At 35.5% G+C, this 27578-nt stretch overlaps 1 protein-coding gene across 3 annotated transcripts in view; it reads right to left on the reverse strand.

The window, feature by feature from the left end:
• TMEM161B (transmembrane protein 161B) overlaps window positions 1–27578 on the reverse strand; it is a 73662-nt gene that overhangs the window by 35295 nt on the left and 10789 nt on the right. For all 3 annotated transcript variants that reach the window (XM_011944244.1, XM_011944245.1, XM_011944243.1), the window contains one exon: window positions 10516–10619. In XM_011944244.1, coding sequence (XP_011799634.1) covers window positions 10516–10619 — 104 coding nt within the window. The remainder of the gene's footprint in view (window positions 1–10515; window positions 10620–27578) is intronic.

Raw genomic sequence — 27578 nt, forward strand, 5'->3', positions numbered from 1 at the left:
GGGTTTCACGGTGTTAGCCAGGATGGTCTCGATCTTCTGACCTCGTGATCCGCCCGTCTCAGCCTCCCAAAATGCTGGGATTACAGGCTTGAGCCACCGCGACCAGCCTACACCTTCAACCATTTTCATTTGAAGGTGACACTTTCTGGCTTGGCAAAGCGACATTTTCTTCCTCACAAATTCTTTCATCCCTTGGTGCTTTTTGCATATATTCTTCTCTCCTTGTAAACACCTATTTCCCTACTTGGCAAACTCTTAATTTATCTCTTAGTGTTTACAAGCAGTCTTCTTGTGGTATAATAAAAAAAATACATCTGCTCTTTGTCCCCAGTTCTTGACACAGAGTTTTAAAAGTCCTTATAAACACAAAAGTGGTAGAAGTATCTCTGTTATGCTAATGAGGTAGGTCAAGGTGGGCCCCAGATAGCTGCAGGATGGAGCTGATTATCAGAAACACCAAGCACAAGACTAGAGGGTCAGGACTTTCAGGAACTTGACCTCCAGGGATGGGAGGGTCCTGGAAATTGAGTTGGATCACTGAAATCAATTCTGTATCAATTACTTAAAATTGTACCTATATAACAAAACTCAAATAAAACTCTGGACATCAAAGCTCAGAGGAACCTCCTGTTGGTTAACACATTGATATGCTCAGAGGGTGATATCCTCAGACTCCAGAGGGAAAGAAAGGGCATGGAAACTCTGCTCTTTCCCAGACCTTACCCTATGTGCTTCCTTTAAATAAAACTGTAATAATAGATAAAGCAGTTTCCTAAGTTCTATGAATCATTCTAGCAGATTACTGGACCTGAGGGGATCATGGGAATCCTCAGATTTGTAACCTCAGATTTGTAATAAGTCAGAAGTGCAGGTGGCCTGGGTACCCTGAAAACTTGAAGCTGGTATCTGAAGTAGGGGCAGTTTTATGGAGAACTTGGCCTTTAACCTGTGGGATTTGTACTAATTCCAGGTAATTACTGTCAGAATACAAGTGTAGCATACCCAGTTGGTTTCAGATAAGTTGGATTAAAATTAAAATGGAATGTTACCCTAAGTGAAAGATTCTTGGAGAAAAGATTTTATGGCTTTCTTGCTTTTTGTGTACTTCAAAGCTAGCAGTTATTGGCATATAGTAAGTGTTCAAAAAGGATAACTGAACCAAAATGAATTCAGTTTTTTGCTTAATGAATTTAAGATAAAAAATATATATATATCCCAACCTAAAAGTCCCTAAATTACAATAAACAGGTAAGGAGGCACTTCCTGAATTTATAGTGAAGTCCAGAATTTTAACTTACAGAATTGATTCTCATTATTCGCGGTAGTTATGTTTTATAAAGTCGCCGCGAACACTGAACCATTGCTCCTAGGGCAAATACAGGGTTAGGTTCCTGTAAGCTTCCAGTCATAACATTTTCATAAACTGATCAATACCCAAGCTTGTTTTATGTGTGTTTCTGTTTAAATATATCTTATTTAATATATATCACTGATTCGCTAACATTGAATTCGCAGCCAAAAGCATAATTCATCCCTGAGCAAAGCTTATCTAATACCAGTAATCATTAATTATAGCATTTTTTTTAGTTCTGTGCGTCATTCCAGCAATTTTTTTCCGTAAGGCAGCCTTCTTGTGCTTAGGAATACTAGACACTACCACCAGCACTATGCTTGGGGGTCATTTTAAACAGCAAGATCACCAATGAAAAGCAAAATTGTAAAAAAAAGTGGCCCTAAACAGATCATAAAAAAGAGATTTGTTTACAGTATGACAGCCAAAACAATAAGGCAGACTGTTGCCTTGTTAGACCTCAACCAGGAGCATGCACGTATAGACCACTCAAATTTTTCATCACAGTCTATGTCCATGAATGACCATAAAAAGCACCGATTTGGGAATTACAAATACATTTTAGCAAGTAGGCAAACCCCAAAACAAAATCCACAAATAATGAGGATGAGTGCATAACATTTAGAAGAATACTTACAAGAAATAATTCATATAAAAGAACATGATCCAGAATAACTCATGTATAAAGATTAAAATCAGTTCTTCAGCTTTGAGAAATAGTAATTATTGAAAGAACTCTCAGTATAGGAAAAATTAGGTTTTATTTAGAGCCCTATAGTAATGAAATATTTTAAGACACATTCTCTACTTTTTTTTTTTTTGAGACAGAGTCTCGCTCTGTTGCCCATGCTGGAGTATAGTGGTGCGATCTCGGCTCACTACAAGCTCCGCCTTCCAGGTTCATGCCATTCTCCTGCCTCAGCCTCCTGAGTGGCTGGGACTGCAGGCGCCTGCCACCACGCCAGGCTAATTTTTTTGTATTTTTAGTAGAGATGGAGTTTCACCATATTAGCCAGGATGGTCTCAATCTCCGGACCTCGTGATCTGCCTGCCTTGGCCTCCCAAAGTGCTGGGATTACAGGTGTGAGCCACCGTGCCCGGCCTTAAGACACATTTTCTTTTTAAATATACTCATGTTTGTTAAATCTTATTTTGTAAACTCTTTTCTCTAAAACGGCTTAAATTTATTACATTTCCTATGGGATAACTCAGGGTTATCGTTATTAGTGAGAATTATTGTTCAAAGTTGGAATCTAAGGATTTGTGATACTTTTAGGGTTACTTCTAGTCTGTAACTCACCTACCCATTCATTCATTTATCAGTCACTTAGGGAGAACCTTCTGTATTCAGATACTCTGCTAGGCAGAGGAGATATAATCACAACCAATTAAAGCCAAAGCCCTTGCCTTTTTGATGGTTATATTCCAGTTGGGGGGTAAAATCTATTCAATTAAATAGTGAAAAATAAATTTTAATACCACATGAAAGAATGAAACAAGTGGTGAAAATGTGAGAGACAGCCTTAGATATTAGGTGAGGAAAAACTTCTCTAAGACATTTAACCAGCAACCTTAAGAATGAGAAAACAGAGGAAGAGCATTCCAGGCAGAGAACACCAAGTCCAAAAGCACAGAGACATGAAAGAACATAAGACGTTGCAGTAACTAAAAGCCAGTGAGGCAAGAGCTTCAAGGAGAAACATAAGAGGGGGCTGAAGAGGTAAGACGGGAACAGATCATGCAAAGGCTAATAGGTCATAGTATGGACTTTAGATTTTATGCTAAATAATGGTCTCAAAGCAATGTAGATAAATAATTTGATTCACATTTTAAGATTCCTTTCATTGTTCTGTGAATTAGAGGGAGACAAGGGCAGTGAATCAACAGGTCTTGCTGATGGACTAAAGGTAGAGAGTAAACAAAAGTAAGTAATAAAGGATAATATCTACATTTCTGATTTGAAGATGATGGTACATTTTCTGATATGGAAGAGATCAGGAAGAAATCACGAACTTAAAAATACTGAGTTTTAAGTACCCATGAGACATCAAGTAAAAATGACAAGAGGGCAACTGCATATTAGAATCTGCAGTTCAGAGATAATTTGAAGTGATTATATAATTGTGATATCTAAATACATAGGGATTAATAAAACCAACTAAAAAGGAACTAAAAGATAGTGTAACACTAGTTACTGAGAAAGTGAAAAAGTAAAGTTTATGTAGACAACATATGAACAAATTTGGCTACAAAGGGAAATAAAGGAATGGCCAAAAACTAAGAAATGGATACGGAGGGGCTTTGTTTTTTAAGGAGGAGAGAGGTAGGGCTGTGACTTATTTGTTGTTGTTACTTTAAATGGGAGAACTTTTTTTTAAAAAAAAAGTGTGTGTGGTAACAGGAATAATCCAACTGAAATGGAGCAGGTGATAAAATATATTTTACAAATTTAAAGATAAAGAAGAGGGGCTGCACATTTAACCAGAGTTGTGGTTTGGTAGTATACAGATGAGAGTGATGGGCTCTGGTTTCAAGAGCTTAGGGTGAGGCTGAGGTAGGGATGCTTAAGTTTTGGAGAAAAAGGATTTAGGTTGAAAAAGTTGTCTGAGAAGTACAGCATACAAACTCTGTCAGGCAGTATAAAGCAGCATCTAAGGTCTGTGATCATAGATTCCAAGTAAAATCCAGAAGTACAGTTTCACAATTTTCTTTAGCAGTCAGTGCTGCATATACAGTTTGATTCCATATGCTATGGTTCCCAACTATTACACTTTGTATTCTGGTCTCAATTTCCAGTCTTTTCCTTTGCTATTAGGTGGTATGTCTATCTCAGTAAAATGACTGCCTGCTTGCAACTGCTGCACTATGCGTGCCTTTCTAATATGGGCTTGGAAGACAGATACAGATATAAAAGTCATTAGAATGCAGCAAGTCAATGGTCACAAAAATACAATTAGAGAAAAATGCTTTATGATAATATGTTAAGCAAAGAACATGATATAAAATTAGACATAAAATATATCACAAGCATGAGGGGAAAATATGAACAGAAACAATTAGAAATACAAAAAAATTTACAAAGCGACTGTCTTTGAATGATGGGAATATAGTTCATTGCCTTTTAATTTTACTTATCAGTTTACTATATTTTTCCACATTATAGATATGTACTGTTTTTGAAACGGGAAAAATATATATTTCTTAGAAAACAGAGAGTAAGTATTAACAGAATCTCACTTAAAAACTCAGTTGGGTGTGGTGGCTCACACCTGTAATCCCAGCACTTTGGGAGGCTAAGGCAGGATTGCTTGAGCCTAGGAGTCTGAAACCAGCCTGAGCAACACAGCAAGATCCTGTCTCTAAAATAAATAAGCCTCTCATATTTAAGTTAAATATACAACTTTTCAGTACATAGCTTTTACCTTGGCTACTTGGTGGCTTTTTTCACTTATGCTCAGATTATCTGCAGTGACTCTGATAATAAAGCCAATCTGATATTGTACTCTACTAAATAATTAAAATAATTTTTCAATGATCATTCTTACATAAACCTCTAATATAAAATATTATCAGACAACTACAACTTATACTACAACAGTTCAATACCACTGAAAAAATATGTAGCAGAAAATAATGTCCTGACCTAGACTTTATTTTTAAAATTTAAGTAGCATTTATAGTGTTTTAGAAATTTGAAAAAATAAAACTTTTAGAAATTTAAAATAGAAACCTAAATGTGAGCAAACACAGAAAAGCACAGTTTTAATAACGCAAGCTAAATAAGCTTTAATACATAATCATATAAAACTCTATTTCATGATATACAACATAGGTCACTGCTGAATGTTTATGGTCCCCAACCGCCCAAATTCTTGTGTTGAAATCTAACCCCCAATTTGATGATATTTGGAGGTGGGAACTTTCAGGAGTTACTAGTTCGTGAGAGTGGAGCCTTCATTAATAGGATTACTGCCCTTTTAAAAGGAGGTCAGAGAACTAGCTTGTTCTCTTTCCACCAGGTGATGATACAAGAAGTAAGCAGTCTGCAACCTGAGACAGGGTCCTTACCAGAACCTGACCATACTAGCATGCTGACCTCAGACTTTCAGCCTCCAGAACTGAGAAATACATTTCTGCTGTTGATAAGCCACCCAGTCTATGGTACTTTGTAATAGCAGCCCTAACCTACTAAAACAGTCACTAATGACAGTTTTAGTCTCCATTCTAAATCTCTATAATTTTGACCAGTGGCGGGGAGGCTTAAGCGAAAACAAATACCACTTAAAACCTAGACAATCTTTCAGCATAAGTAACTAAAATACTATTTGTTATACACATTATATACACTTGTTGGAAATTTTGATAGAATATCATGAACATTCTGGAACTGGAAGTTAGAAAAGCTAAGGCGAGGAGAGCAAGGACTCAGGCATTCCGTAAGGGTGCTAGCTGAAGGTTTAAACCTTTCCCTTAGGTCATAGGTCCCACCTACTGTGCATTTGAATAGTAGGTTTCTCTCACCAAAGGGAACTTGCAGATTACTGGATCAGGCAACAGGCAATAAAGAACAGGCACAAAGAATTAGAGCAATTGAGCAATTGAATATGAAGGTGATATAACACCCTCTTTAATCGATATGGGATGAGACAAAAATCAGAATAAATCTGACCATAATATATTTTCAGTGAGGGACATATGAAGGGAAACAGCAGACAAAAGTAGACTTAGGACAATAAAAGGGTAGAGAAAAATGCATGAGGTTTGAACTAAGCAATTAGAAAAAACAGAAAGCAGGTTCAGCAAGGAAGCTATCACAGAGAAAAAGCAGTATCCTACTCCTCATGCAAAACCCACTATTCAAATGTACAAAGAATATAACCTAACACTTACCTCTCCAAGAAAAGAGGGGCCAAGCAAACTTCAAAACAAAAAGGAACTTTTATTACAATACAAAGTAGTGAATACTTTGGCTACAAATCAGTGGTATGTGGGACATGATAAGAACGTCTTTAACTGATATGACCAACTGTTAGAACAAGTGTTCCTTATATGAGGGAAAGCAGTTCACAACAGAGAAGCAACTTCTTAGGATTTTTATTCCCTTTTAGGAAGGAAAGAGAAAGAGATAGTGTGAGGGCATTAGGTTCTTAAACTCTACTTAATACTTAGCATGCTTCTGGTAATCAAATGCTGATGTGCCTTTTAATTTGCTTTAAATAAAAGCCGATTATGTTATCGTGAAGAATCCATAAGAACATAGCAAGTGAACTGCATACTACTTATAACCTGAAGGATATATTCTAAAAGACAAAGTATGGCTCAAAAAACAAAATAGAAAAGGAAAATAATTTAAATAAATTACTCTGTAAACTGCCAACAAAAGTCACAGTGATTGTAAAAAAGTTGTATTTGTCTCCCTGACCAAATTTAAAACTCTGTTCAAGTATGACAGTTCCAGGACAAGATGTGGAACTGATGAGCAGCCATAAATCACATAAATACTAGACTGTGAATCAGACTTTCAGTTTCATTTATCAGTGTGTGAAACTGAGTAAATCATTTGAAACTTGTTTTGTCATTTGTAAAAATGGAGATAATATCACCTATGGCAGAAAGCAACTAGGTACTCACCAATCTTGTTTTTTATATCGTAAGTATTATTTCCCAGCCTCCCCAGCACTTTGGCCAGAACTAGTCACAGGGCCCCAGCCTATGTAATGTGGGCAAAAATGATGTATCTACTTCTAAGTTTGACACTTTAGAATATCCTGAAAGATCCACAGCTTACTCTCTCTTCACTCACCAACTGGCACAGCAATCTAGCAGGGGACTCCAAGGTAGCAGGGGAAACAGAGGAGCCATAAGGGAAGAAGGACAGCTCAGAGGATAGCTGAGCCCTTGAGTCATCATTTTGTGAAGGCCCTACCTGGAGAGCTGCCCAATCCCTTTCTGATTCCCCATTTGACCCTGCTTCCTGTCTGAAGAAACTGAGAAACTTTCATTAATTTTATAACACTGAGATTTTGGAAGTTGCAACATATCACCATATCTCCCTAGCTCAATGAACAGATCTAAATGAAACAAAATATTAAAAAAATTGTATCAGTATCAAGTTTTAAACAATTATAAGGGTAATATTAATGGAGTTAAACCAGACTAAAGACTATACACAGTTCCTTAAAAAAGTTTAAAAGAACAGTCTAAAAAAATACTAATAGCAATATGTGTTATTTAACAAGAGCTAGAAAATAAGTCAATTTTTTAAATATTAAAAATCAACAAACTGCTAATTTGTAAGTAAAAGCTGCTTATTCCATCAAGTATAATTGCTTATTTCATCAAGGAAAATGGCTTACTCATTAAGTCAACATACAACTGTCCCCAGGTATCTGAGGGAAATTGAGGGTAGGTGGGGGACCATCCAATACCCACAACACTCCTTACAGGATACCAAAATCCAAAGATGCTAAAACTCCTTATATAATGAAAGTTTTTATTTGCATATAAACTACATATTCTCCTTTATACATTAAATAATATGTAGGTTTCTTATAATACCTAATACAATGTAGATGCTATATAAATAGTTTTTATAGTGTTTTTTTAAACTTAAAGTTGTATTTTTTTCCTGAATATTTTTGATCCACGATTGGCTGGTCAATGAGAGACAGGGACAGATTATTTGATACCAAAAGAGAAGCCATAACCAAAAACAAAGAACATTTATTTACAATTTAGGATACCAATGGAATACATGAATATTAACACGATATATACAGAAACAAATTTCTTCTGTCATACTCATGATTAATCTCTGTTATCAACACATCTATTTACTTGAATAGTTCTTTTAAATAGTTCTATTCAATATAATCACTCCCAAGCCAGCCTATTCAATATAGTCACTCCCAAGCCATCCTACACTATTCATCATTGTAAAAAAAAATTCATGATCCTCTCCTTAAATTCCTTTAATTCCTTTAAGCATTTATGGACCCTAAAGAATGCCCTCAGATTTCTCAACCCAACTGCATCATATGATTTAAAATGCAAACTGTCATTTCTGATCAGTAATATTTTTACATAGGCAATTTATAATTTTAGGTTTTTTTCTATTAAAACAGGATCATTATATATTACAAAAGGCTCATAAAACAATAATTATGCCAAAAGGATAAAATCAATACTTTTATTCAATTGAGATAAATGACAACATGACCTCAAAATTTCAGGATTTAACATTAAAAAAGGTAAATAATCTTAAAAACAAAACAAAACAAAATTGAGAGGAAATGAAACTACCTGTAGCAGAAAAGTAACCATTACTAGACTTTCTCGATATCCTTAGACCCTGATATGGCATTAAAGGCAGCATTAATTAATACAAAAGTTAATCTATTTACAAAAGCAAGTCAAGATCACAAAGAAAACCAATTTCGTGTTGCTTTTTAAAGGCTGAGCTTACCCTCAAATTATCTACGTATACTTATGAAACACTCTTATCAGAAAAAGATTTTAAATATAAATCTTCCAATATTAATAAAGATAATCAGGTTTTTGATCTCTCAGGCTTTAGTTTTCACTAGTGAGCATAAATTTTATAGAAATAGATGGAAAGCAGAATATGTAACAAGATGAAAATGCACATACACTAAAATGGGACAAAATTGTCAAGGTCTTTACAGACAAAGGAGATACGGAAGTGACATTACATCATAAACATAGTTTAGAAACACACAATTCTCAGGAGAAAATAAGCTACCTTAATGTATGTTATGTAGTTTCCTGAGACCCTTTTTACTTCAAATTAATGATAATTTGCCCAGCTGATGTTTATCTTTTCCTGGTCTTCGAAAATGGTTTAGATAAGTGAAATCAGTAAACAAGATAGCACAGGCATATTAAGCCTACACGGTAAAAAAAAAATAGTTAAAGATTATTGATTTTCACTTATTTTACACTTTACCAAAACTTTAGTCATTATTTATTTTGCTCCTAAAAATGTGCATTTGTCAACAGCTCTCACACATTCATTATACATACACACACCTGTGTATCACATTGCTCCAAACAAATTTTAAAGCAGTCTGAATAATATTTTTCAACATTAAACATCAATATGGAAAAAGCAGAAAGCATAGAGAAGAATATAAATAATTTAAAACAGAAAATAAATCATTACTAGGACAGGTATCCATTGTTTCTCTAACTTCAATAGGCCTAACCAAAAGAAAATGGACATACAAAGCAGTAACAAAATTTGGTTATTTAACTGAAATGAATAATTGAAGTAAATAGTCATGGTACCAAATTTATCACTTACCTTTCACAATTACACAGGATTTTGGCATGTTTTTCTGTGTGCAGACTTTCCTTGATTTTGCCCCACTGTATCTATACCTACACTTTTTAAATCTAATATTTTGGGGGGTGGGAGGTATATGTTTCAGCAAGTCGACTTAGCTCCTTTGTGGAAGGAGTAGGGATTGTGAGCTTATAGTGTAGTAGACAAAATTAAAATCCCACAACATAACTTCATCCCCTCCTTGCTAAATTAAACAGTTTAAAATTCTTTGCAGTAAAACTGAGACCTCCTAACATCTGTATTATAATAAATTCTGGACTGGGTCACCAACAGAACACATACGCTTTAAGTATTTTCTTCGAACAATGTTAAAAATATTTAAGCACTTGGATTTACAATTTCTTACCCCCTTGTTGACCAAATTTTTTTTAAGGTAATTAGAAAAATATGTGGTGTTTTCAGTGCCCACAGACAGAAAAAAAAAAAAAGGCAGGGGTGAGAGGACTGAATTCTTGTCCACGACCCTATTACCTTTGTGCTAAACAGATAAACTACTAATATCTCAAACTAAGAGTAATCAGGAAGCTATAGCGAGACAATCCCAGAACTCTGGGAAGCTGAGATGGGAGGATTGCTTGAGGCCAGGACTTCAAGAATAGCCTGGGCAACATAGCAAGGTCTTGTCTCCACAGAAAAAGAAAAAAAAAAAAAAAATTAATTTTTTAAGAGAAATAAGAAAGCTAGATTTTTCTTATGATTTCCCTTTGTTATACTCTTAGAAACAGTAATTAGGAAGTTAATCAGTTTGGTAAACTAGAGATTGAAAGTGCCAGGTGAAATCAGCCTATCCTTGCCTTACCTGCCATTACAGAGTAGCCATCGAGCAAGAGAATAGTGAGGTATAATCTTCTGCATGACACTGGCCATCACCATGGTAACAACCAGTTGTATACCTATCACACCCTGTGTAAAAAAAACAAACAAGTTTAATAATGAGTGAATTTGGATTTGGGGACATTGCTGGAAAACTTTCTGTACATTTTGAAAATTAAATTTTAAGAAAAATGAGTTTACCATTAAAATGCATTACTCTCAGCCCTCCATATCTGCAGGCTCCACAACTGCAGATCAAAAATACACAGGAAAAAAATACAGTAAAAAATAATACAATTTAAAATATAAAATTTAAAAATAGAGTATAACTATCAACATAGCATTTACATTGTATTAGGTATTATAAGTAATCTAGAGATGATTTCAAGTATACAGGAGGAAGTGCATAGGTTATATGCAAATACTATGTCATTTTATATAAGGGACTTAAGCATCCTCAGATTTTGGTATGGGGTGGTCCTGGGACAAATTCCCTGTGGATACTGAGGGACAACTGTTAAATTCTGGCAATTAGGTATTCAAGATCACATAGTTTAATATAAACTTAAAATGAATTGGCATACACATCTATAATCTATTCTCAAGAAATGTTCTGCATAAATTAAGGATATCAGGATGAAGTGCAAAGCGGTATCTTCATCCTTCTCCAATTTACTCAACACACTAAAAACATTAGCTTGACAAGCTTTAAAAGTAGTATGTCTGTTTTTAATCCTAGGTGGTAGTGATCATAAACCATTAACTGTACTAAATGTGATGGCAGAACTGGCCTGAAAGTCACTAATAAAGAAAACTGAACTCATGCTGTTACCACCCACTTCCAGTGAATGAGTCTTAATGTCCAACAATCCTCTTAGTTTACTCTCATCAATCCCTCCCATATTCTCCATGATGGCTAATTTGAACCTTCTTTCCTCTCCTCACCCCTCCAACTCCCTTCAAACGTCTAACTCTCCACTCGGTAGAGGACATCTATCTACTTTACAGGAAAAACAGATACAATCAAATGGGAACCCTCTCACTTCCCACCAATAAGCTCACAAAGTCACTTGTATCTACATCTGCCTTTTCTTATACCCCAGAAATAATAGAGCATCTTCTATAGAAAGCAAATCTCTGTATCTATGCTTTAGAGCCCACTCTCTTTGATTTTCAGGAACTTCTGCCATTGAATAGTCTTCCTCTATCTTCTTTAATCTCTTCTCTATTTTGAATCCTTCCTATCAGCATTGTGTAACACCTGTAAGTCTCTTTCATTTTTTTCTAAAGAATAACAGCAATTTCCCCATTTGACAGCCTTCTCTCAACCTCATATTCACAGCCACTTTTCAAGACTTGTTCTCACTGTTTCCATTTTCTCCTATCTCCCACACAGTATCCATCTGACTTTTACTTCAGCATATTACACTGAAACATATACCATAAAGGAAGATCATTCTATCTTGACAAATTATTTTTCCTCAACTTAAATCTCAGTAGTATACTTCATGGTATACCACGTTCCTTGCTTTATTACTACATTGATGATCAATCCTTTCCCTCCCCTTTGCTGGCTCCTCCTCTAGCCAAGCACTCCAAAAACAACTTTGAATTCCTACCTCAAACCTAATATACCAAAAAAGCACTTAAAAATGTTTAAAAAATCTAAGAAGAAAAAACAGTATGGCCTATTGGTTTAAGAAAATGGATTCTGAACCCAAACTGCCTCAGTTATAAGCTGGTCTCCATCACCTACTAGCTATATGACTTTGGACATGTTATTTAATTAAACATTCTGCAAGTCTAGTTCCCCTTCTATAAAATGGAGTTAGAAATTCCATCTACTTCATCAAGCTGTGGTTAGAAACTGTGCCTGGTACAAAGTTATGTTAGTACTATTTGTTTTTATTGTCATTGTTATTATCACTACTACAAGACAAAATTTTTCTTACGAGGTCAAGAATAAAGACTTTCAAAAAGAGACAACAGTCTCCTAAATGATAAAGAAGACCAAAACAAGTTGAAAAAATAAAATAAAATTTCTGCATGAAGAAACTATAATATAAACAATGTAAAAACATTAACTGGGGAAAAGTATAACTCATCACAAAGAGATAAATTTACTTATTGGATATTATAGAGATTATAAATTAATTAGTAAAAGATCAATTGCCTAATTTAAGAAAGAAAAAAAATGTATCCGGACAATTCTCAAAAAAGAAATTAAAAATGGTTCTTAAACAGGACTATTTTATTTATTTATTTAACTTTTATTTTAGGTTCACGGGTACATGTGCAGGTTTGTTATATGGTAAATTGCATGTCACAGTGGTTTGGGGTACAAATTATTTCATCACCTAGGTAATGAGTACAGTACCTGATAGGTAGTTTTTCAATCATCACCCTCCTCCTACCCTCCATCCTCAAGTAGGCCCTAGTGTATGTTGTTCCCTTCTTTGTGTTAATGTAAACTCAGTGTTTACCTCTCACTTATAAATGAGAATATGTAGTATTTGGTTTTCTGTTTTTTTGCATAAGTTTGCTCAGGATAAAGGTCTCAAACTCCATCCATGTTGCTTCAATGGACATGATCCCATTCTTTTAAAGGCTGTATAGTATTCCATGGTATATATGTATTTAACACCACATTTTCTTTATCTAGTCTACCATTGATGGGCATTAGGTTGATTCCATGTCTTCGCTACTGTGAACAGTGCTGCAATGAACATACGCATGCATGCGTGTTTACAGTAGAATGATTTGATATACAGTCCTTTGAATGTAAATCCAATAATGGGATTGCTGGGTCAAACGGTAATCTGTTTTAAGTTATTTGAGAAGTCGCCAAACTGCTTTGCACAATGGCTGAACTAAATTACATTCCCACCAGCAGTGCATAAGTGATTCCTTATCTCCATAACCTCACCAGCATCTGTGATATTTTGACTTTTTATTAACAGCCATTCTGACTGGTGTGAGAGACACTGTCTCACTGTGGTTTTGATTTACATTTCTCTAATGATTAGTGATGTTGAGCATTTTTTTTCATATGCTTGTTGGCCACATAAATGTCTTCGTTTGAAAAGTGTCCCTTGCCCACTTTTTCTGAAAAGTGTCTGTTCATGTCCTTTGCCCACTTTTTGAATGGGTTGTCTGGTTTTTGCTTGCAAATTTGTCTAAGTGCCTTATACATTCGGAATATTACACCTTTGCCAGATCCACAGTTTGCAAATATTTTCTCCCATTCTGCAGGTTGTCTTTTTACTCTGTTGATAGTTTCTTTTACTGTGCAGAAGCTCTTTAAAAGAGTATAATTAGGTCCCATCTGCCAATTTTTGTTATTGTTGTAATTGTTTTTGGCATATTTGTCAGGAAGTCTTTCCCAGGTCCTGTGTCCAGGATAGTATTTCTTAGGTTATCTTCCAGGGTTTTTACTGTTTTTTTATTTTAGGTTTAAGTTTTTAATCCATTTTAAGTTGATTTTTGTACATGGTATAAGGAAGGGGTCCAGCTTTAACCTTCTGTATATGGCTTGCAGTTATCCCAGCACAATTTACTGAACAGGAAATCTTTCCCCATTGCTTGTTTCTATTGATGTTATCAAAGATCACATGGTTGTAGGTGTGGGGCATTATTTCTGAGTTCCTATGCTGCTCCATTGGTCTACGTGTCTGTTTTTGTACCACTACCATGACGTTTTGGTTACTGTAGTCTTGTGGTATAATGTGAAGTCGAAGCTTTGATTTTTTGTTTTGCTTAGGACTGCCTCGGCTATTTGAGCTTTTTTGGTTCCATACGAGCTTTTCTGGTTTCATATGAATTAAAATAGTTTTTTCTAATTCTGTGAAGAATGTCACTGGTAGTTTTGATAGGAATAGCATTGAATCTGTACACTGCTTTGGGTAGTATGGCCATTTGGACAATATTAATTCTTTCTATCCATGAGCATGGAATGCTTTTCCATTTGTTGACGTTATCTCTGATTTCTTTGAGCAGTATTTTGTAATTCCGGTTATACAGGTCTTCCACTTCCTTAGTTAGTTGTAATCCTAGGTATTTTACTCTTTTGTGTCTATTGTGAGTCAGATTGCATTCTTGACCTGGCTGTCAACTTGGTGTTGATGTATACGAATGCTACTGATTTTTATACATTGATTTTGTGTCCTAAAGCTTTGCTCAAGTTGTGTGTCAGATTAAGGAGCTTTTGGGCACAGACTATGTGGTTTTCTAGATATAGAATCATGTCATCTGCAAACAGGGATAAAAAGAACAAAACTAGAGGTATCATGTTACCCAACTGTTTTTAAAATGTCTACCAAACCTGACTCAATTATGGTTTTATTTGTGGATATTTTAATGTCTTAAACTCTATCAACTAGGTTAAAGTTCAGTTCATTTTTCTACTGACCTAACATCAAAGGTTGCATTTTTAAACCTTTTCTTTCACATTTCCTATCATTTGAATTTACTATCCTATTTTCTGTGTAGTTTGTGATAGAAGTTCTACAATCTCCATACAATGAATGCCATTACAAAGAACTCTTTCGGGCAGAACAAGACCAAGAAATACATTAGTAAGTATGCCAGAAGGTTGGTCTATTTGAGATTATAGACTTAAAAGCAAGAGACCATTTTGTAGTCATGGAAAGTTTTGTGGACAAAGTGAACATCAGCCTAGCTTTGAAAGAAGTGACAGCATTACACAGAATCTTCAAGGTAATAATTCAGTAAAATCTCTCACAAACATATATAGTAATTTATTAAGAGTATGTGATTTCTGCTCCTTAACAGCAAAAATTATGTCTCAGTCACAACTACTAGTCACAGCTGTTAAATGGTATTTCAGAAAGACTGACCTAGAAGATACATATGAGGCAGTGTATAAACTGGGGAAGAGGGCATCTTGCCCAACTCTCCCCTTCCTCCAAATCACCAAACATGATGAGATACTGCTGACAGATTTACCTTTAAAGATGTAAATTATATTAAGGCAACAACAAACAAGCAAAAATCAGTGAGCTGCATTGACTAGAATTAGGAAATACCAACTAGCTTTCTGTAATAATCCAGACAAGAAATTATGAAACTTTAAATTACAGTGGTATCTTCGGTACCCAGAAGAGAAATACACTTTAGAGACATTGTTGAAGAATTCAGAGACTGATCAAACATAAAAGCAAAGAAGAAATTAAAGAGACTGACCCTAAGAAAGGCAAACATCATACTATAGTTGGTACATTCTCATTGTTAATGTTTGACTAAAATAATGTTCAATACAAAAATGTAACCTCACTCTCTTTACTATGCCATTTCTGTCTTCTTAAATGAGGCTGAAAATAATTTCTCAAAACATCACCTGAATACTGTGCTAAAAAAAATATATTATTATATTCTTCTATATAAGTCAACAGATCTATCCTACAATGTATCTGCTCTTAGGTGACTAAATATGTGCTACTGAAAAAAAAAAAGTAACTTTTATTCCAATACAGGAATCTACACAAGCTTTTGGAGAGAGAATTTTTAAATTATGTGAAAAACAGTTCACCACTATTGCTCCTTTTCATGTACATTTAAAAACGAATCCTCAGAATATACTTTCAAAATAGCAATCATTTTAGAGAATTATATGTATTATAAATTTAATATATTATTAATGTTGAACTTAAAATCAACTTTTAAGATATTACTATGCAATTGACAATTACAGTGTACATGCCAGGGATTAATGTACTAATGTATAAAGTACTCAGTTCATTAAGAAATACAATCATTTAAAATTCAAAAACAAACCATTCCAATAACCTTTCTTACCAACCAATTTAGTGTCACTGTGTAAGTTTATACAAAAGCAGAACTTTGAAATTTTCAAAAATCAAATATCCTGAATATTCTTCATAATTTTTAATTAAAGGAGAATGCTTAAATAAATTTATCCATAATCTTAAACATAAATTTCACAATAGAAAACTGGTCAAATGAGCAGAGATGCAATGAAAATACCAAGTCTATCATGGCTGAGGTCTCAAACACACAACCATATGGGTCATTGATTCAAGTAGCCTTAATGGTTTTATTAACACTTCAAAACAGTAACTGACCAAAGAGATGGTTTCTGTCTGGATTCAATGCCTCTAGGCACTGATTTTCTTGATAACTGGAACTGAGGAAAGCCATTTAAAAAATAGCTCATAAGCCCCAAGAAGGGTGAAACATTTGGGTAACTTAGGTTCCAACCTTTCCACATCTATTAACCTAAGGCCATGAAGAGCAAGAAAAACTTATCTGCCTTTAGTCTCTAAAAGAATTATCCTTACAATTTTTGTAATAGTTTCTTGGAAGGTTACAAAAATTCTTACCAAGAAAAATTAAACAATTCTCCAAGAAATAAAATGTGCCAATTAACAGTATTTTGTCTTGCTTTATTAATACTGAAAATAAAACTCTAAAAACTTAAATACAAACATGCTGCAATTTATAAATTCAAACTTTGAGTATTGTGTCAACCTCAGGAGTTGACATTTATGTTTCATTAAACTAGCTTTCCTGCTGACAGACTGAAACAAAGCATACATTGTTTACTACTGAAAGGCATATTTGCATATATACTTGGGACTCAGACCACCCCGAATGGTTTCAGTTATCTCCCTAAATAAGTTAGAAAAGAGAAAATAAAAAAGAGGATATTATATCCCAATGACCTTCCTATTCATTTGTTTCTTGACTCTTTACGTGTTTTAGTGACAGCATGATATGTTGAGACAGGCTTCTTAGGGATGCTCATATAATTTATACTATAAAAGAATATGTAAACTGTCATTTCAACCCAGGTTCACATAAAATTTAGAATTCACACTAGACGTATTTAAACAAGCCATCTTTGAACAATTTATGTATAAGGAAAACAGGGTCCAAACAACAAACATCACTCAACTACCCAGTTACTGATGTATCTGGCACCCAGACAATTTCCAACTCAATGCTTTTTTCACCAGTCTATTTGGTGTATTCAGTGAACATTTATTGAACAACAAACTACATGTGTGGGGCACTGGATCACTAACAATGCGGGAAAAGCACACAGTCCCTGCCATCAATAAGCAGCCAGTTCACTAGGAGAGTAAATGGAGCATTACAAAACAATTGTAATGGTACTGCAATTGTAATTGCTTACAATACAATGTAATAAGAAGACAGGAAGAGGATTCTATGAGAACACAGCAAAAGAAGAGAGAAACTATTGACAGCAAAAAGGTGTAAAAGGGCATTTGGAAGGTAATGTATGAGTCAAGACCCGGTGGACTGAAGTTTTGTGAATTATCAGTGATGTCTGCCTCACATGGAAAGATCTAGATAAAAATCAAGGATTCCATTTTTACACCATATCCTGGGTCCCCAAAAGACAGAAACACTACAGGACAAAATAGTGAATTTCACTGTAAGGACATTTTTCCAAGGCTGGTGGACAACCCAAAGTAAATAAGCCCATTCTTCCCACAGGAGTCTCACTTCTCAGTGGGAGGTAGGATGTTTCCATACCTTCCAGGTGGTCAAAAGCATGCTTTTCTTATCTAAATACGCAAAAACCTGAATATCCCCTCCGTAACTGCCATTAGCCAACCCTAAAAGTATATCTCCTATTACACACCAAGGCTAAAAGTTCTCTCATAATGCCAAATAATTTCTGATGTCTCCAAAAGTAAAAAAAAGGCAGATAACACTACACAAAACAGAGCATCAACTTCGATTCTGAGAGGGATTGCTCTGCTTAAAATTCTTGCGGTTCCATGAGGAAAACAGAGGTTTCTCCCAAAATCGCGGTACCTCTGTTTTTCCCAAGGAGACCCAGGCTGCCAGAAACTGCCTTAGGTCATCTCATGTGGGCATCAAGGGTAGTAAGAGGACAGACAGAAGCAAATGGAGAAACAATTCAGTCGACTGAGAAAAAAAAGAAAAAAAACTTCCTCAAAAAAACAAGATCCAAGAAGACAAAAAAAGCTTATAAAGGCCTTTTAAATATATGTATAGCTTACCTACCAGCTTTTAATTCACCTTTTAACCATAGAGCTCTTTTAAATCTCTTATTACCAGACTCCAGCCAGGACAAACAGATGACACCTTTGGCTTTTAAGTCTTCCGTCCCCCCGCTCCCCAGTAAGCCTTAACTAAGATCATGACTTAACCACAGACACACTAGGTATTTCCAAAGAAATGAAAAGTGGTTTTATAAATGGCAAAGTGGCACAAAGAAAGGAAAGTTTGGCGATGCAAACTGGGTACAACTCACATTTCTGTCTGGCCACATTCTCTAGAGTCTCAGTTTCCCAGCTAATCATCCACATACAAAGGCCTCAAAGCCCTGTATGCCCTCTACAGAAAGAAAGCAGGAAATGGAAAGCTGTCCATGGAAGGGAAAAGGGTCAATAAGAGGTAAAATGTCTCACAAACGTCAAACCAGAAAGGTTTCAATCCCTAAGCCAGGTATTGAATCCAGGCCATCACCATGAAAGGCAAAATCCTTAGCTACTGAGCTACAGTGCTGGGCAGTCACCATTACTCTTCCCAGAAGGAGCCTAGCACAGTCATTTTTGAGCTTGCAAAGCATTTCTAACTGCACAAGGGGATTCTCAAGGCTAGTCATGACACTATTATTTAACCTCTTTTCAATTGTTTAGAATACAAAATTTCTAAAATCTTTTTTCTTTCAATCGTGTACTTAGTTCCAATGGCAACTCAACCCAAAAACTTTTTTTAAAACTCAGATCGTAATTTTCCAGGGTTTTACCACATAAGCAAGAGGTATTTCCAGAGAAGGAGTAGAGGAAGCATCCTTACTCCCCAGAATTATCCTTGATAATTCTTTCTCAGAAAGAATGGGCTTAAGATAGCAAAAAACCAATAAAAGGCCCATAGGGATGGGACCTCTTAAGACAAAACTCACTGAAGGACTGGATACACTGGGGCCAAAAAGTATGCTGGCCTTTCTCAGACTTTCAGTCCTTTCAGATCAGCTGCCTCACATGAACCCCAAAACTCCTAACTCCAGATGGCAGAGACCAAGAGAGAGTATCCCCACGTGGTCACAAAGTCAAGCTCCATGGACACAAAAGAAGACAAGAGGGAAATCTCATCCCATTTTTGCCTCAGAAACCCACAACAAAGTTTTAACTAACCAATCTGCAGGGCCAGCTGGATCAGAAGGCTTGCAGGGGTCCTATACCTATGTTCTATCCTATGGTATCCTTCACCATGACAGAGCAACACAGAAAGACACCAGATTCATTACAGCCTAAGACTAGACTCATAAATCTTTTTTCCCATTAATCAAAATCTTGCAAAGGAGACAAACAGTGATTTTTACCATTCACTCTGCCAGTTTGCATGTGCGCGCGCGCGCGCGCACACACACACACACACACACACACAGAGAGAGAGAGAGAGAGAGAGAGAGAGAGAGAGATAGAGAGAGAGAGACCGAGAGACTGAGACCAGAAGCCTGGCTGGTAAGAAATTCTTACCCTTTTGTTAGCTTGCCGGGTTTCTAGGTTCCCTCTTTCTGAGTGGCTTTGGTGAGGGGGCCAAGACATGTTACAAAAGAAAAATCATCCTTTTCCATTTCATAGAACTATAGGCAAAAGTCTCCCGTTAACATTTCCCATTCCAGCCAGAGTGATATATATGTAAGGAAACACAGACAAAGACAGACAAGAAGCCTCTCAGAACCAGAATACAGACCAGAAGAGTGTTTTTCCAAAAAAGCCCTTGCTCTCCATCCAACTGGAGAGAAATCTCGCTAAACCAAGACTCTCTGTACAATCTAGGGAGAGCTAGGTTGGCCCAAATGGGGCCAACCAGAACAGGAGAAGGAAGAGGACGTTGGTAGTGCTTTGTACGCTTACCAGCCCAATTTAAAGACATCTTCCAGGAACTGTTTCTTCACTGCAATTAGGCCCAGGCACAAAGGGTTGACTGCATCTCATTGGCAGAGACCGTATCAGAGACGGCCCTCAGTTCAAGACACATAAGCAACTGTCCAAGCTCACCCTCAGTTCCACTGTACCAGTGGAAAGCTGACAAATAGCAGACAGGCACCCAGAAGCGCAGACCCCAGACAAGCCCCTAAATTTATAATTGCCTGATGGGCTCTTCCTGACTGCTGCATAGACAATATCAATTTACAGAGATCACGGCACTGCAATAAAGAGTTTACTTAATGCAAGGCCAGTCACATGGAAGAAATGGCTCAACTGACTGAGTGAGACCGATTTGAGTGAGAAGTGACTGATTTGAGTGAGACTGATCACGTCCGAAGTCTCAGAGGCTAAAAGCTTTTGTGGACAATTTGGTGGACAGTGGGGCTAGGGAATGGGGACTGCTGCTTGGTTGGGGATGAAATCATAGGGGTATAGAAAACGGGAGTCTACTTCATACACTCAACTGGGACACAGGACCAGATGAGTCATGAGTCACAGTCTGCATGTGGTCAGTCTGAAAAACATCTCAAAAAAAACCAATCTTAGGTATTAAAATAGTGATGTTATCTATAGGAGTAATTGGGGAAGTCATAAATCTTATGACTTCTGGCCACATGACTCCTGAGCAATAAGGGATTATAAAAACTACACCCACATCTTAATAGAACTCAAGCTCCTCCCATAATTCTAATCTTGTGGTCTTTCACTAGTCTTAAACGGCAGTTTCAGGTGGTTTTAACAGAAAGAAATTAGTTTTAGGAAGGAACTATTATCATCCCAGCTTCAAAGTTAAACTATAAAGTAAATGCCTCCCAAGGCTAGCCTGGCCTATGCCCCAAAATGACCTAGGACAGCTTGGAGGTTAGAAGCAAGATGGAATCACCTATGTCAGATTTCTCTTACTGTCATAATTTCACAAAGGTGGTTTCAAAAAGAACTACATATCAATATAAACATAACAAATACATAACAAATGATTTATGATCTTAATGTTAAAAATCACTGTAAATTCAAATTATGTCGCCACAAAAATTATATCTATAAATAGAAAAAGCATATGAAAATTCAATGAATGAACGCAGCTACTATAAAAGAATTTGTCTTAACAGAGCTTAAAACCCAAGATTAACATATTACGTAACAATAAATATACATATTAAAATAATATTTGAGCACAAAATTGCACAGTACTATGAATATGGGTTGTAGAAATTTTTTAAATTGGATAAAGTTTCATATGGCAGATGAAACCTAAAGATAGAAACTAAAATCACATAGAAAAGTAAAGAGAGGGGAACTTCAGGCTAAATGACAAGCATGAACACAGAAGGTACATGCAACAGCAAAACACCTAGCTCAACCAAAGCAAACTTAGTAAATAAAAAGGAACTGTGGAAAATAGGATGAAGACTGAATTTTAGCTCCTTGAGTCTTTAAAACCAAGAGAAGGTATTTAGCTGAAATGTTTAATAGAAAGATCACCTAGGACTTCTAAAAAGGCAGGAGTAGGGAGCTGAAATAATTCAAGTAACACATGATGAAAATTAGACATAGAGATATATTCATCAAAGATAAAAACTAAGAATAAGATAAACGTAGTTGAAACAAAAGGAAAGAACAAAAATAAAAGCTACTTCAGAAGAAAATCAAACTCTGAATGTGACTGAACATAAAGCATAAAACAACTGTAGAATAAAACTGAGGAATGCTTCAAAGGTTATTTCAAGATGTTTTAGTTTGGATGATTGGTAGAATACTAGAAACACTGACAGGAAAAGTTGTAGACTGAAAGAAACTCACAAAGAAGGCTGACAAGCTTCAGACAGGCCTCCCAAGGAAAGCACCTGGGTGCATCCTCAGCTTTTCCAAACACACAGCAAATAGGCTTTTGCTAATATATAAAGGATGATCAATCTTTATGCATTGACAGACTGGTTGTAATAAGATTTGTGAGAGTTTTGTCACTTAATATACAGTGAAACAAACTATGAAGTGGATCAGATATTTAGGTTTACTAAGTGTTCCATTCGATTACTGTCTTAATGATATACTGGAAGCCAAATTAGAAACAGGATGCTTGGTGAGTAGTGATTTAAGGCAGAAAGGAGCAAATATCATTAAAGGATATTTCATTCAAGGAGTGATGAAAGTCTGATGAAATATACAAAATACCACTCTAGAGTGTAGAATACTCTCAACCCCCAAATGATTTTGGGTAAATTACATTCATTTCTAGCTATTTTTATTGATATACTCTTTCTTTAGATAAAGCCTATCGAAAAATTACTCTCTTTGGATATGTAAATACCATTAATTTGGCTACAATCTAGTCTACCATGGGTCGTGGAAGGAATACTTAACTCATTTCTTTCATCATATGTGGATTTTATCAAACACTGTAAGTGTTAATCACTCCTCACTGCCACCTACAAATAAAATATAAGTGGTATGGTAGAGATCAATCTCTAATGTTATGGGAACACTCCAAAAGAGGGATTAAATATACAAAGGAGGTCTGGGAAATACTGGTTCACAGAGGTGACATCTGAACCAGTTTGATAAGGTTTAAAAGAGTATTCCACTATCAGAACAGGAAAAGAAGAGAAGGTCAGGCAGTTATACCTACCTGTACAAAGACAAAGAGAACAAATGGCACAATCCAGAAATAATGTGAAGTTCCACATGGCTAGACTTTGGTATGGATTGCACATAATGGATTCTTCTGCAAGTACTTGGAAATAATCCCAGGATATAAAGCCTGGAAGTAACCAAATCAAACATGTTTTGGAGAAATGACTCTGCAACTATAATGGGAAAAAATAAATTGAAGTGGTAAAAGTAATTGGAAGCAAGGAACTATATTAGAAATCTACTGAAATACTCCAAGCAATACCATAAAAGCTTGAATGAAAACAGTTTCTAAATCAAAAGCAAAATTTTTAAAACTAAAACTTTTAGAGAAAAAATAAATTAGGTATGTGATTAGTAATTATCTCTGCAAGTTTCAGTAAGATAAGACTTAGGTGATTATGTAAATATATTTATTATAAGAGAGAAATGTACACGCTTAAAGCAAAAGGGAAGGAACCAATGTTAGGGAGGTGCTGAAGAGTTACATGTGGGAATTTAATTGCTTAAGGGTCAGAAATAGATGAGATAAAAAACATAAAGAAGTTTATTTATTACAAGATCTCATACATCCTACTGAATTGAAAGCACAAATAGGTATGGAGATGTATTAATTCTGAACACAGAGGTCTCACAGTTTATATGAATTTGATCAGGGTAGTGGGAAAACCAGGTCAAGGTTCTAGATCTCCTACCTTCCAGCAGATAGGAAGTTATCTTAAGAACTTATTATAGATTATTTCAAAATTCAAAATTCTCAGATCATCTCCTAAGAACCACAGTGGGGTAAGGAGTTGAGCTGTAAAAGAAAGAAAGGGAAGAACGGACAGCTAAAATTTGTGAAAATTTTGACAAAAGAGGAATATAGAATTGATTGAATGATCGTCAAGCACCTGCAAATCTGCATGATTCAGCATATTAGGTAAAAGCATCAGAAAAATAATTGATTTAGCAGGATGTGGTGGCTCATGTCCATAATCTCAACACTTTGGGAGGCCAAGACAGGAGGATTACTTGAGGCAAGAAGTTCAAGACCAGCCTGGGCAACATAGCAAGACACCCCTCTACCAGAAATAAAAACAAAAACACTAGCTGGGTATGGTGGCATGTGCTTGTAATCCCAGCTATTCAGAAGGCTGAGGTGAATCACTTGAGCCCCAGTAGGTTGAGACTGCAGTGAGCCATGAGCGCACCACTGTACTCCAGCCTGACAAAGTGAGACCCTCTGTATCCATAAAAAAAAATTTAAAGGGGGGAAAAAAAGATTGATTATTATGGGACCTTATACAGGTTACAAGAATAGGAAAATCCAGGATGATTAAGTGGGTAATCAAAAGAACCAAAGAAAGCACCAAAATGGACCAAGTTTGAAAGAAAAACCTGAAGAACAACCACACCAAGATCAGGTCTTCAAAGGAGGAAAAAAATGTCATGTCAGAAGATAAAAACCAGGATTACCACTCTGGCAATATGACTAAGAGGTCTAGAAACTTGAGAAGAAAAGTGTGATGAAACTACGTATGTGGAACTGATGGACCCAAAGTGGGTTTTTGAAGATGGTTATTTCCAATAGGTTCTTTAGTACATCTGAAGATTGTCTATATTTAATCCAGAAGAGAAATTCTCCCATATAATGCCAAAGCTGATAAAAGCAGCATAAAACAATCATGAAGAGACCAGCAGACTTCCTTCCCATAAAGCTTCTCTAGTATCCCACTACCGTGGCCTTTACTGGTTTTCTAACATACCTGCAGCCCTTACAGACCGTAAACTGGACTGGAAGTAAAAACTGGGGGTGGGGAGCTATACTAAATATGAAATGAAAGAACAGAAAGATTTAGTAGAAAAGCAGCTAAAGAATAAGATCACCTATTGATATCTAATATACATTTATTGGTTGAATCCTATGAAATTGCTAATACTTAATTGTCTTGACCTACAAAATGGCAATTTCATATAGTTCACCTTAATATTACAACTAGAATTACATATAAAATGTAATTGTCAACAACTATAATTTGAACTCAGATAAATTTCCAAATGTAATTGTTTACAGAATTAATTGGGTTTGTCAGCACCAATGTTTTACAGCATAAAATATATTTTTAATTTCCCTAAGAAGTGAAAGCATATTTTTTTTGCCATTTTCTAAATCAGAAAAACAAGAAATTTAATGTCCTTTCAAAGGTCAAAAAGCACAAATCCTCAATACCTCAAAACAGCTTTTCGACCCTTTCAAAGGTCAAAAAGCATAAATCCTCAATATCTCAAAATAGCTTTTTGACCCTTTCAAAGGTCAAAAAGCATAAATCCTCAATGCCTAGATACATTCTAAATTTTTTAAAGATTAGAACTATAACAGTAGAATGTGTAAACTTGACGTAACTATCTTAAAAAATACTAGCTCTAGACTTTCGGATAAAGATGACGATACAAAATCATTTATCAGATTTTGATTAAATTTAGAAATAAAAAGACATTTTTCGTAGTACAAATGATAAGGCAAATGGAAGACCAACAACAAAGAAGGCAAGGAAAAAGATACTTTTTCATAAGAATAGAAGACATTCTAAATAAACATAAGACATAAACCATTTTAACATATTAGTGTTCAAATTAAATTGTTTATTTTAAAATTTAACTTTCCACAGTTAAAAGAGGTTGAACAAATAATGTAATATCTCATATAAAGCAATGCCATAGTCATTAAAATGTTGACAAGGAAGAAAATATTCTTAAACATATTAACAACCCACTTCATCTCTAGCCAAGACATGCATAAATGTTTCACTATAGTACTAAAAAGTAACAAATAAAAGGTTCAATGGAAGAAAGCTTCCTAAATTCTGCCACTCTTCTTTAAGAGTATTTTCTAACATTATAGAAAACATCTCTACAGGTATATATTCAAAGAAGTCATTAGCCAAAATCAATTAATGAAAAGACATGTTTGACACGTACAAATCAGCTTGTTTAGACCAACTGCTACTCAGTCGTCAACATTCATGTGCACTATAAAACGTTCGTTGATTTTCCAACTTCTACTAAAGAACATATGCATAACCTGTATCATGCTCAATTGTGACCACTAATTTAAGGGTCTCTCCCCCTCTAAAATGGCATTCATCTCATTTCTTCAGCCTCCACTCCCAGGATGGTGGGAGATGACAGATATTCAACACAAGTTGAATAAATCTTTACTGTTTGATAAAATAAATGGATGAAACATAAATTTTTCCCACTGTTCTTCACTGCATTCAGGTTCCTATTGTGTGTCACACACTAAGCTTTAGCATAAGGAAAATTTTTCACTTTAAAGGATAATAAATTGTGCTTTCTACATACAATATATTGTGCTTTCTCCTTTCTCAAAGGAAGGAGTGTATCTGTTTTTACAAGACAATCTTCTCAGTTTAATGCGATAGCTTTGTGTTACAAATACTTTCCTTTTAAGGCCACGTGCGGTGGCTAAGGCCTGTAATCTCAGGGCTTTGGAAGCCTGAGTCAGGCAGATCACTCCAGGTCAGGAATTCCAGACCAGACTGGCCAACATGGTGAAATCTCCTCACTAGTAAAAATACGAAAATCAGCCAGGAGTAGCAGCGACAGCCTGTAATCCCAGCTACATGGGAGACTGAGGCATGAGAATCACAAGAATCACTTGAACCCAGGAGGCACAGGTTGCAGTGAGCCGAGATCACACCACTGCACTCCAGCCTGGGCAACAGAGCGAGAATTTGTCTCAAAAAACAAACAAACAAACAAACAAATAAACAAACAAAATCTTTCCTTTAAACAAACTAAAAATCAAAACTTGGCTCAAAGTGCACTGATAAAGCTTCATTAAACAAATTTAATATAAAAATTTCAGCTTAACTAAATTTTAAGCCATACACAAAAGCCAAGAAAATTTAATGTGTACCCCTAATGTTAACTGTTAGGTAAATGCATTCATTGTAAATATTTTTAAAGCATTAAATAATTAAACATGCTAGGATCGAAATAGTTCTGTCAATAACTAGCTACACAGCAATTAGAAAAGCTCTACCTGGGATTCATTCCTTATCTACAAAATGACAAGGCTGGCAAATGATCTCCAAAATATCAAACAGATCATATTGTCTATGATTGCAATATTTTAGCTAAATACACAATTAATCACTTGCATTCACAGATTTGACATTTCTAAACCACCAAAAAAGCCTGTGTAATTATTGCTAATGGCAAGGAATAATTCTTCCTCATAAAGATTAAATGAGCTAATATTTATAAGACCTGAAAGGAAATCAGAGTTCCAAATTAAAGGAGTACACCTAGCCCACCACCCATTATATTCATCTCAATTAGTAGTTTGTGGGTATTTCTCTCAGGAAAGATTTGTGAATGTCAACAGTTCCATAGTTAAAAAAAAAATCTATCTCTCAGATACGTGGCCAATTCTCTCTTT

This window comes from Colobus angolensis, unplaced genomic scaffold (assembly GCF_000951035.1).
Source record: "Colobus angolensis palliatus isolate OR3802 unplaced genomic scaffold, Cang.pa_1.0 Scaffold23, whole genome shotgun sequence".
Classification (NCBI taxonomy): Eukaryota; Metazoa; Chordata; class Mammalia; order Primates; family Cercopithecidae; genus Colobus; species Colobus angolensis.